We start from the raw sequence: 12,436 nt of genomic DNA on the forward strand, positions 1-12,436 counted from the left end.
GTTTCCTTTCTTGGTGAGGACAGACAGCATGAGTTGGCAAAACTTGCAGGAGATTAAGAACCTTCAGAGTACAAGATTATGGAGATGTCAGAATATAGAATGACTAAAGCTTATGGAGCTATTTTTCTAAAAGTTTGGAGAAGTGAGAATTCAGCCATATTTCAATGTGGGCAAAATTAAATAAGGGGGACTCATTTATTCTTCTGAGGTGTCCACTTGGGCTTTTGCTCCATTTTGCTAACCTTCCAAACCATAGTGCCTTAAAGAGAACACTTGAAAATGCTAAGGTAGAAAACAAAAGTGGTCCATAATCTCAAACTCCAAATATCTGTTAATTTCAACAACAACAGCAACAACAAAAGAATAAATAAAAGGATATAATAATGCAGATTTTTAAGAAATTTTAGATAGTACAGAAAGGTGTAATAGGACCAAATAGTCACCTTCTTTTCTGATGTACACACAGCATTGCCTCATTCCTTTCCTCAGAGGTACACATTGTTAATAGTTTCTGTGATTCCTTCCAGAAAACAGCCGTGCAGGTGTCAGCTTGTCAGCACGCACTGTCCCACCTCACTCCTTCCTGTCTGCATCGTGGTCTGTGCTGTGTGGAAGTGCCCATTGCGCAGGCCTCTGCTGTGCGCACTTAGGGTAGGGCTGGTGGCGTGCAGTGTGAGCCGTGCTGCAGTGAGTATACCTGCGTGTTGGTGAACCTGCACCCACGTGAGTGAGGTGGATTCCTAGTAATGGTGAGGTTGCTGGGTCAGAGTATATGAAAATGTAAAATTTTGGAAGATACTGTCAAATTCCCCTTGTAAAAAAGCTTGCAACATTTTTTATTCCTGCCATCACACTTTCTCTTTTCTAGGTATCACAGTTGTTTTCATTTGTGTCCATCTGATAGATAATATTGTTAACTTGTGTTTTGAATTTCATCCGTTGATTTGAGAAATTGAGTATCTTAGGAGTTTCTTGCCCCTGCATGTTTCTTTTTCTGTGAACTGCTAAATGATTGCCATTTCTGTTATATGTGAGCTTTATGAGTGAAGGAAATTAGCTCTTTGCTGCCATATGGCTGTAAATGTTTTTTCTTAGTCTTTTATTTTTCTTTGTATTTTTTTAATTGAGATTATGATAGTTTACGACATTGTGAAGTTTCAGTTGTACATTATTACTTGTCTGTCACCATATAAATGCTCCCCTTTACCCTTTGTGCCCACCCCCGACCCCTCTTTCCCCTGGTAACCACTAATCTGTCCTCTTTGTCAGTGTGTTTACCTTCCACATATGAGTGAAATCATACAGAGTTTGTCTTTCTTTAGCTGGCTTATTTCACTTAACATAATACCCTCAAGGTCCATCCTTGTTGTGGATGGGACGATTTTGTCATTTTTTATGGCTGAGTAGTATTCCATTGATATATAAACCACATCGTCTTTATCTTATCACCAGTCAGTGGGCTCTTGGGTTGCTTCCATGTCTTAGCTATTGTGAATAATGCTGCTATGAACATAGGGGTGCATAAGCCTCTTTGAATTGCTGATTTCAAGTTCTTTGGATAGATACCTAGTAGTGGGATGGCTGGATCATAGGGTATTTCTATTTTTGATTTTTTGAGAAATCTCCACACTGTTTTCCATAGTGGCTGCACCAGTTTGCATTCCCACCAGCAGTGCATGAGGGTTCCTTTTTCTCCACAACCTCTTCAACATTTGTTATTTTTTGTCTTGGTTGTTTTAGCCATTCTAACGGGTGTAAGGTGATATCTTAGTGGAGTTTTGATTTGCATTTCCTTGATGATCAGTGATGATGAGCATCTTTTCATGTGCCTATTGGCTATCTGTATCTCTTCTTTGGAGAAATGTCTGTTCATATCCCCTGCCCATTTTTTGATCAGGTTGTTTGATTTTTTGTTGTTGAGTTGTGTGAGTTCTTTATATATTATGGAGATTAGCCCTTTGTTGGATATATGACTTACAAATAGTTTTTCCCCCTTGGTGGGTTGTCTTTTCGTTTCAATGCTGTTTTCCTTTGCTTTGTAGAAGCTCTTGAGTCTGATGAAGTCCCACTTCTTTATTCTTTCTATTGTTTCCCTTGTCTGAGAAGACATGGTGTCCGAAAAGATCCTTTTGAGCCTGATGTCAGAGAGTATACTGCCTATATTTTTTTCTAGGAATATGGTTTCAGATCTTACCTTCAAGTCTCTGATCCATTTTGAGTTAATTTTTGTGTATGGTGTAAGAGAATGATCTTTACTTTCATTATTTTGAGTGTGGCTGTCCAGTTTTCCCAACACCATTTGTTGAAGAGACTTTCCTTTCTGCATTATATGTTCTTAGCTCCTTTGTCAAAGATTAGCTGTCTGTAAATGTGGGGGTTTATTTCTGGGCTCTTGATTCTGTTCCATTGGTCTGTATGCCTGTTTTTGTGCCAGTACCATGCTGTTTTGATTACTATAGGTTTGTAGTATATTTTGAAGTCAGGGACTGTGATGCCTCCAGCTTTGTTCATTTTTCTCAGGATTGCTTTAGCAATTCAGATTGTTTTGCTTCCCCGTATGAATTTTAGGGTTCTTTATTCTGTTTCTGTGAAGAATATCATTGGGATTCTGATTGGGATTACACTGAAGCTGTAGATTGCTTTAGGTAGTATGGACATTTATTTTTGTTTTTCCCATCCATGTGCATGGAATGGCTTTCTATCTCTATGTTGTTGTCAATTTTTTTTAGAAAAGTCTTGTAGTTTTCTTTGTGTGGGTCTTTCACATCTTTCGTTAAATTTATTCCAAGATATTTTATTCTTTTTGTTGCAGTTGTGAATGGGATTGGGTTCCTGAGTTCTCTTCCCATCAGTTCATCATTAGTGTATAGAAGTGCAATTGATTTCTATAAGTTGATTTTGTATTTTGCAACTTTGCTGTAATTGTTGGTTACTTCTAGTAGCTTTCCGATGGATTTTTGTAGGGTTTTCTATATATAAAATCATGTTGTCTGCAAACAGTGAAAGTTTCACTTCTTCATTGCCTGTTTGGATTCCTTTTAGTTCTTTTTCTTGCCTAATTGTTCTGGCCGAAACCTACAGTACTATGTTAAATAAGAGTGGTGAGGGTGGGCACCCTTGTCTTGTTCCTGTTCTCAGAGGGATGGCTTTCAGTTTTTCCCCATTGAGTGTGATGTTGGCTGTGGGTTTCTCATATATGGCCTTTATTATGTTGAGGTACCTTCTATACCCATTTTAGTAAGCGTTTTTATCATAAATGGATGTTGGATCTTGTTGAATGTTTTCTCTGTGTGTATTGAGATGATCATGTGGTCTTTGTTGTTCATTTTGTTAATGTGGTGTATCACATTGATTGACTTGCAGATGTTGAACCATCCCTGTGTCCTTGGTATAAATCCCACTTGATTGTGGTGTATGATCTTTTTAATTTATTGCTGTATTCAGTTTCCCAGTATTTTCTTGAGCACTTTTGCATCCCTGTTCATCAGCAATATTGGCCTGTAGTTTTCCTTCTTTGTATTGTCCTTGTCTGGCTTTGATATCAGGGTGATTTTGGCCCTGTAGAATGTTTTAGGAAGTGCTCCATTTTCCTCAATTTTCTGGAATAGTTTGAGAAGAATAGGTATTAAATCTTCTTTGAATGTTTAGTAGAATTCTCCAGAGAAGCCTTCTGGTCCTGGACTTTTATTTTTGGGAGGTTTTTCATTACTGTTTCAGTCTCTTTATTTGTGATTGGTCTATTCAGATGAGTCTAAGAATTTATCCATTTCTTCTAGATTTTCCAATTTGTTGGCATATAGTTTTTCATAGTATCTTAGAACGTTTTGTATTTCTGTGGTATCTGTTGTAATTTCTCCTCTTTCATTTCTAATTTTATTTATTTGAACCTTCTCTCTTTTTTTCTTAGTGAGCCTGGCTAAAGGTTTGTCTGTTTTGTTTATTTTCTCAAAGAACTAGCTCTTTTGTTTCATTGATACTTTTTACTGTATTTTTTGTTTCAATTTCATTTTTTTCTGCTCTAATTTTTGTTATTTCTCTCCTTCTGCTGACTTTGGGCCTTGTTTGTTCTCTTTCTAATTTGGTTAGGTATAGTTTGAGATTGCTTATTTGAGATTTTTCCTGTTTGTTGAGGTGAGCCTGTATTGCAGTGAATTTCCCTCTTAGGACCACTGTTGCTGCATCCCAAATGAATTGGTATGGTGTGTTTTCATTTTCATTTGTCTCCAGATAATATTTGATTTTTCCTTTGATTGCCTTAATGATCCCTTGGTTGTTCAGTAGCATGTTGTTTAATCTCTATATCTTTGCCCCTTTCCTGGTTTTTTTCTTGTAGTTTATTTCTAGTTTCACAGCATTAGGGTCAGAAAATATGCTTGATATTATTTCACATTTCTTAAATTTATTGAGGCTTGCTTGTTTCCCTACATGTAATCTATCCTTGAGAACGTTGTATGCACACTTGAGAAGAATGCATAACCTGCTGTTTTTGGATGGAGTGCTCTCTATTTATCTATAAGTACATCTGGTATAGTTTTCATTTAACTCTACAGTTCCCTTGTTGACTTTCTGTCTGGATGATCTATCTATTGGTGTAAGTGGGGTGTTGAGGTCCCCTACTATTATTGTATTGTTGACATCTTCTTTTTGTTAATAGTTGCTTTATGTACTTTGATGGTCCTGTGTAGGTGCTTATATATTTATAAGTGTTATCTCTTCCTGGTGGAGTGTCCCTGTTATCATTATATACTGCTCCTCTTTGTCTCTCATTATCTGTTTTGTCTTGAAGTCTACTTTATCTAAGTATGGTGACACCTGCTTTCTTTTGTTCACTATTAGCTTGGAGTATCATCTTCTATTACTTCACTCTGACCCTGTGTTTGTCTTTGGAGCTGAGATGTGTTTCCTGGAGGCAGCATCTTCTTGGGTCTTGTTTTTTAATCCTGCCACTCTGTGTCTTTTGCTTGGAGAATTCAATCCATTAACATTGAGAGTGATTATTGATATGTGGGGGCCTAATGCTGCCATTGTATTTTTCCTTTTCTGGCTATCCTTCATTTCCTTTGTTTCTCATCCCATGTATTTCAGACTACCAATTCAGTTAGTTAGTTTTCTAGGCTGATTTTCTTAGTCTTCTCCTTATTTATAATGTGTGTCTCTGTTCTAATTATTTGTTTAGTGGTTACTGTGTGGTTTGTATAAACATCTCGTAGATGAGGTATTCTGTTTTCTGATGGCCTCTTATTCCTTTAGACTAAGCCAATTCTATCCCTGTCCTCTTCCCCTTCTAAGATGTTGTTGTCACATCTTATTTCTTCTTGTATTGTGAGTTTGTAGTTAAAATGACAAGATTATGTTTATTCTTGGTATTTTCCTTCCCTTTATCTTTAATGTTGTAATTAAGCATTCGCTAATGTGTTCTGATGGAGAGCTGCAATTTTCTGATTTTGTCTTTCTACTTATCTCCTTGCTCAGGGTTTTGTAACCCCTGTCCTTTTTTTTCCCCCCCAGGTCTGAGGGCCTTCCTGAGGATTTCTTGTTGGGGGTTCTTGTGGCGATGAACTCCCTTAAGTTTTATCTGGGAACGATTTTATTTTTCCATCATATTTGAAGGATATTTTTGCTGGATAGAATATTCTTGGCAGCAAGTTTTTGTCTTTCAGAGTTTTGAATATATCATTCTACTCTCTCCTAGCCTGTAAGACATCTGCTGACAGCCCAATAGGGGTTTCTTTGTAGGTTATTTTCTTCTCCCTTGCTGCCCTTAATATTTTTTCTTTGTCATTGACTTTAGCTGGTTTTACTACTATATGCCTTGGCATTGGTCTTTTTACACTGATAAAGTTTTGAGATCTCTTGGCTTCTGTCACATGGGTTTCCAGCTCCCTCCCCAGGTTTGGGAAGTTCTCAGCTGTTGTTTCTTTGAACAAACTTTCTGCTCCATTCACCTTCTCTTCTCTCTCTGGGATACCTATAATCCCTACATTGCATTTCCTAATTGAATTGGATATTTCCCAGAGAGGTTCTTCACTTCTTTTTAGTTTTATTTCTCTCTCCTCCTCTATCTGAAGCATTTTTATATTTCCTTTCTACAGACTGCTAATTCTGTTCTCCAAATTATCAGCCCTATTGTTCAGGGAGTCCAGATTTTTCTTAATCTCCTCCATTGTGTTTTTTGTCTCCAACATTTCTGATTGGTTGTTCTTTATAGTTTTAAGTTGTTTTGTGACATAGCTGTTGAACTTGTTGCGATGTCTATCTGTATTCTCTTTTAATTCATTGAATTGTTTTTTTTTTTTTTGAGGAAGATGAGCCCTGAGCTAACATTTGCTGCCAGTCCTCCTCTTTTTTGCTGAGGAAGACTGGCCCTGAGCTGACATCCATGTCCATCTTCCTCTACTTTATATATGGGACGCGTGCCACAGCATGGCTTGCCAAGTGGTGCCATGTCCGCACCCGGGATCTGAACCTGCGAACCCTGGCCTGCCAAAGCAGAACATGAGAACTTAACCGCTGTGCCACTGGGCTGGCCCCTCATTGAGTTTTTTAATGATAGCTATTTTGAATTCTTTGTCCTTAGGTTATAGGTTTCTTTGTCTTCAGGATTGTTTTTTGGGTACTTGTTATTTTTCTTCTGTTTTGTAGATTTAATATATTTTTTTCGTACTTCTTGATGGCATGGATTTGTGCCTCTGCATAGCGGTAGAGTTTGGTTACTGCCTCCACTTGGTGCCACTAGGGGGAGGGAGCAGGAGCTGTGTAATCCGTGCCCTCCAGGACCCCTGTCAGCTTGGGATCCTTGGGATTGCAGTGGCCCTGTGGGTCTCCCATCAGCTGTGGGAACGATCACACGGGGGCTTCAGGCTGCTGCTGCCTGCTTCCATAGATCTGCGTAGACATGCTCTCTCCTTAGGAACCGCAGACATGTTTTGGGCTTTCAAGATAGCTGGGAGTTGTTCACCCAGACTCACAGCTCCGCTGCCATCTCCTCCTGCTGGATCTCACTTGCCTCCTCGGGGCTGCAGCAGAGCTATGGGGGTTTAAGGCAACCAGCAGTTTGCTCGCCCAGCTGCCTGTGTCTGCTCCTAGGTTGCACCAGCCTTTGTGTTTGGTGGGCGAGACCTCTCCACTAGGGCCAAGACAAGTCTCTCCCTGGGGCTACTCTGGGACTGTGGATTTTCCCCACTCCCCAAGGAGGGCTCATGCTGGGGCTCCAGATTGTCACCGCCCACTCCCACAGTCCCTCTAGATTTCACTTGCTCCATTGGGGCCCCTGCAGAGCTACGTGCATTTAATGCGGCTGGTGGTTAGCTCAGCCAGCTGTGCTGCGTCTGTTCCTAGGTTGCCCAGCCATTGTGCCTTGTGGGTGGGGCCTCTCCACTAGGGCTGAGCAGAGACTCTCCCTGCGGCTGCTGTGGGGCCGTGGATTTTCCCACTAGACTAAGGAGCAGTCACATTGGGGCTCCGGATTGTCACCACCCACTCACATGGTCCTGCTGGGTCTCACTCGCCCCCTCAGGGCTGCAGCAGAGCCCTGGGTGTTTAAGGCATCTGGTGGTTTGCTCGCCCAGCCACGCTGCATGTGCTCCTAGGTCTCACCAGCCTTTGTGCTTGGTGAGCGGGACCTTGTTACCAAGTCTGAGCCCGAGTCTTTCCCTGGGGCCACAGTGGGTCCATGGATTTTCCTACTGGTCCAAAGAGCAATAATAGGGGGCTTGGGGCTGCAGTCGCCTGTTTCCATGGTCATGCTGCGGGGCACGGCCACCCTCAGGGCCGTGGCTGTGCTGTGAGTACTTAAGCTGGGAGAGCAGTCACTGTGGATACTGGCCTGTCTCAGGACTGGAGAGTTCTCACCCATCTCCCCCTCTTCCCTGGGATAGTCCATCCACCTTCCATGTATAGCAGCATGGGTCTCTCAGGCATCTTGAGGTGCTTTGTGAGTATCCTCGTTGGTAAATGAATGTCCATTTAGTTCTAGTTCGAAGGGGGAGAGACAAAACTGCTCACTCCACCATGTTGCTGGCGTCACTCTCCTTTAATTGGTCTTTTTGACCTTTTTTTTTTTTGCCATCCAAATTTTTATTTTTAGGGAGTTAAATTTATCAGATTTTTTTTTCATGACTCTGGTGTTCTGCTCTGACCTGGCCACTCTGCTAGCTGACAGCAGTACATACCTGACTGGGCTGTTAAAGTTGACTGGGCACACCGGCGGCAAAGCTGAGGCAGCTGGACTCAGAGCCCCAGGACATAGGGCACTTTATGAGAAGCGGCACTTCTCGACAGAGCTAAATCTTCATGTTCTTGGGCCTGCTTTATGTCTGCTAAGTGAAGTTAGACTTAGTAAGGTGGACAGGGTGTTGAGGCTAAATCCTAGAGTGGGAAGTGAGGCGGAGAGGTTGTATTGGCCCCACTGAGGAGGTATTTGGTAAATACCAGGTAGCCAGTGAGGTAAGTGCCTTTGGTTGACGCTGAAAGGGATGAGGATGGAGAGTTAGACCGGATGGCTGTGATTTTGTTACATAAGAAAGAACATGTGAACTTGTAAAACCCTTGGAATTTTGTGAGAGATTAAAGTGTTGTTATTTATAATAAACCTCTTTCAATCATGACTGAGTTTATGCTAATGAGATGACTCTTGGTGGGCCTCTGGATGACTTCAGGATGGGGCACATAGCCAGAGGAACCAACCTTGTGATTAGAAGGCCAGAACTTTCAGCCCCATCCCTGGACCTTCCTGGAGTGGAGGGAGGCAGGAGATTGAGCTTAATCACCAGTGGCCAATGATGTAGTCATTTGTGCCTACCTAATGGAACCTCTTTCAAAACCGCTGAAGGACAGGGTTCCTGAGAGCTGAGTTGATGATCACATAGAGGTACTGGGAGGTGGTGCGCTTGGAGAGGGCGTCACAGCTCTGCATCTTTCCCCACACCTTGTCCTGTGCATCTCTTCCCTCTGGCTGTTCCTGAGTTGTGTGCTTTCTAATAAACAGGTATAGTAAGCAAAGTGCTTTCTTGAGGTCTGTGAGCCATTCTAGCACATTATCAAATCTGAGGAGGAGGTCATATGAATTTATAAGTCAAAACTATGGGCCGGCCCAGGACTTGTGTCTAAAGTGGGAGTACTCTTGTGGAACGGAGCCCTTCACCCATGGGGTCTGATGCTAATTGCAGGTAGTTAGTGTGAAAATTGAATTGAATCAGTACTATCCAGTTCATGTCCTGAGAGTTGGAGAATTGGTTGTTCGAAAAACCCCAGACATATGGTGTCAGAAGTGCTGTGAGTAAAAATAACTTTCATGAGCCATTCTCTTTTCTGGGTGTAACTTTGAACCTGTTTCTTTTCCTCTAGGTGAAAAAATGGCGTTTGTGAAGAGTGGGTGGTTGCTGCGACAGAGTAAGTACAGGACACGAGCCTCTTGGACTGGGTTTAGTCTTGCCTTAGGGCACATCTTTATTTCTCTTGCTGGAACAGATCACATTTAAAACAAATAGTAGGAGCCAGCCTGGTGGCTTAGTGATTAAGTTTGTGTGCTCTTCTTCAGTGGCCCGGGATTTGCTGGTTTGGATCCTGGGCGTGGACCTACACACTGCTCATCAAGCCACGCTGTGGTGGCATCCCACATAGAAAAACTAGAAGGACCTACAACTAGGATACACAACTATGTACGGGGACTTTGGGAAGAAAAAAAGAAGAGGAAGATTGGCAACAGACGTTAGCTCGGGGCCAGTCTTCCTCAGCAAAGCAAAGACAGAAAGAAAAACAACAAAAGACATCCTCTTGAAAAAACAAAACAAAATCAAATAGCACAGTCTGATTAGTATTGTTCCCTTGGATTTCCTCTTGGAAAGTTTTAGAGCTCTGTGAACTGTTTCTCTTCACACATGGAGCTCCTTGGTCACTGCATTGACAGAAGCTGGGTAATAGTGGTATTCCCTGCTTGTTTCTCTTTTCTTACTGGCTTGCTTTATGGGTAATGGCTGACCTGAGGCTCTGCTTGAATCTAACCAAGCTCAGCTGATATATTAGCATGAAGGTATGCTCTCTTTGTGGGAAATGCCTGTCTTATCTGGGATATGAACAGTGACTGAGATTCCGAAATACTGGAGTCTTTGTACGGGTGAAGATTTGACCTAAGGGAATGAGTTCCTCTAGCTAGCCCTGGTGGCCTAAGTGGCAAAGTTTGGTGCGCTTTGCTTTGGCGGCCTGGCGTGGGTTTGGTTCCTGGGCATGGACCTACACCACTCGTCCATCAGTGGCCATGCTGTGGCAGCAGTTCAGATACAAAAAGAGGAAGATTGGCAGCAGATGTCAGCTCAGGGTGAATCTTCCTCAGCAAAAAAATAAATAAAACCAAACCTTTTGTATTTCCAAAAGGTCTCTGGAGAAGAGACTCAATTCTTTATTTATGGGATTGAGATCTGCTTCCTGAGACTCATCTCTGTGGGTTTATCTTTCATATGCTCTCTGCTTATCTCTGAGGCTGCCATCTGAAGTAGGATTCATAGTCTGGTTTTTTTTTTTGACTGGAAGATTTTTTTTTTTAAAGATTGGCACCTGAGCTAATATCTATTACCAATTTTCTGTGTTTCCTCTTCTTCTCCTCCCCAAAGCCCCCCAGTACGTGGTTGTGCATTCTGGTTGTAGGACCTTCTGGTTGTGCCCTAGTGTGTTTTGAAGCTGGAAGAACCAGCTCTGTTTATTGAAGAAAGAGTAAGCAGATTATTCTGCTGTCCTTCTAGAAAGAACAGAGTTAATGGAAAATTGACTACATCGTTTATGCCTCCAGCAAAAAACTGAGCTGTCGTATATATTGTTTATTGTTTAGTTATGAATTTATCTTTGAGAGATACCGTCAGAGCTTTGTCGCCCTTGAGACAAGCGGTGAAGGATGGGTTGTATACCTTAGATGGTTTATAAAAACTGTTATTTATGAAGCTCGTTTGTGTTCCTGTTACACAGATTTTACATATGGTATGTAATTCTCACAACAGCTCTGTGAGGTGGTGGCATTATCCCAGTTTCCAGTTGAAGAAACTGAGGTTCAGTGATAGATAATTCGCCCAAGTGTTAACAATGGGTGGCAAAGATACATTCACACTCAGGACTGTCTCATTTCAGCACTGACACTCTTTCTACCAGGAGACAAGCCTCAGCCTGTCTGTCCTGCTGCTAGTTCTGCATTCCCAGACCTAGAGCTGAAGCAGGTGTCCCTTCAAGGTCTGTCTAGTGCTGTGTTCCAGGAATGGGTAGAGCTGTTGTAATGCTGGCTTTAAAAAGAAAGTCTTGGCATGTTGGATTTGAGCTCCAGTCTTTGTGTAAGTTTCCTTATCTTGAGTTTTGTGATCCCAACCTCCCCCAAATGGTCAGGGGACATGGAGAGCTTTTCTCAGACCTTGACGATATGCCTGCCTTTCCTGGCTCTTCCGATGTCCTCTGGTTTTCTTCTTAGACTCTACTGCACCCATGTTTGAAGGCAAGCTTTCCTTTCTCCACCATAATTCAGTGTAAGTGCTCTGTCAACCTAAGTGGAAAATTTTGACAATTTTCTATTGCCTATCAGTGCCTAGCATGATGATGTGCATAAAATAGATGTCCTTTTAGTAAGTTGTACAGTCTTTCCAATGTCCCAGGCCATGGCTACGTCAAAAGTGTGTATTCAGAAGACTGATTCCATTTCACCATCTCCCAATGTGTGGGTTGATTTTCCTTTGCTAAAAGCAGGAGTATCAATCATAGTAAAATGAGGTGAGATGTAATATATTCACCGGGTTACAGAGCAGCAGAGATACACATGTGGTTACATGTATGCAAAGCTGTCTCCAGAACTCCTTTTCCTGCTGTTGCCAAATAGACCCTTAGGGCCCAGTATCTGGACTCTGGAGGGCGCCTAATTTGGGAATCTGCAGTCAGGGCTTTGATGGCACGTGAGATACTTGGGTAGACCTCCCCAACCCAGTGATTCCACCTGTCTGTTTGGGTGGCTCTATCTGGTAGTTTCTGCACAGCTCAGGTGCTGCCAGTCAAATGGGTGCTGGGTGTCATTTATCAGTTTGGGCAAGTGCTGTGGCTGCCCTTCTCAGCAAGAAGAAGTGCCTGATAGTGGTAAAAGAAATTTGAAAGGCTGTTGTGTCACGTATTTGGTTGAAACCATTAGCAGACATGGGAGCATCAGGAGAAGTACATGGAGTGGATTTGTGCACGTTGGCCAAGAGCACGTCGGGATCTACAGGAACAAAAAGTATGTGTGGATGTGAAAAAGGTGCAGGGAAGACTTGGAGTTTTGGAGCCAAAATTGGCCTTTTAGTATTCCCTTTTGGCTGACAAGGAAATTAGAGTTTTTTAAAGTTAAACGTCTGGTCCAAGATTACAAATGAAAGGATGAATTCTCGTAAACTGATGGAGATGTGTGAGGTAGTAGGATGGATGCATGGAGGGTAGG

At 42.1% G+C, this 12,436-nt stretch overlaps 1 protein-coding gene across 4 annotated transcripts in view; it reads left to right on the forward strand.

The window, feature by feature from the left end:
- The window catches only part of PLEKHB2 (pleckstrin homology domain containing B2), a 35,496-nt gene that overhangs the window by 6,273 nt on the left and 16,787 nt on the right, over positions 1-12,436 (forward strand). For 3 of the 4 annotated variants that reach the window (XM_046658629.1, XM_046658624.1, XM_046658626.1), the window contains exon 2: positions 9,346-9,390. In XM_046658629.1, the coding sequence (XP_046514585.1) occupies positions 9,354-9,390 (37 nt within the window). In that variant the 5' untranslated portion in view covers positions 9,346-9,353. The remainder of the gene's footprint in view (positions 1-9,345; positions 9,391-12,436) is intronic. The other variant, XM_046658625.1, reaches the window with a different exon arrangement.

This window comes from Equus quagga, chromosome 4 (genome assembly GCF_021613505.1).
Source record: "Equus quagga isolate Etosha38 chromosome 4, UCLA_HA_Equagga_1.0, whole genome shotgun sequence".
Lineage (NCBI taxonomy): Eukaryota > Metazoa > Chordata > Mammalia > Perissodactyla > Equidae > Equus > Equus quagga.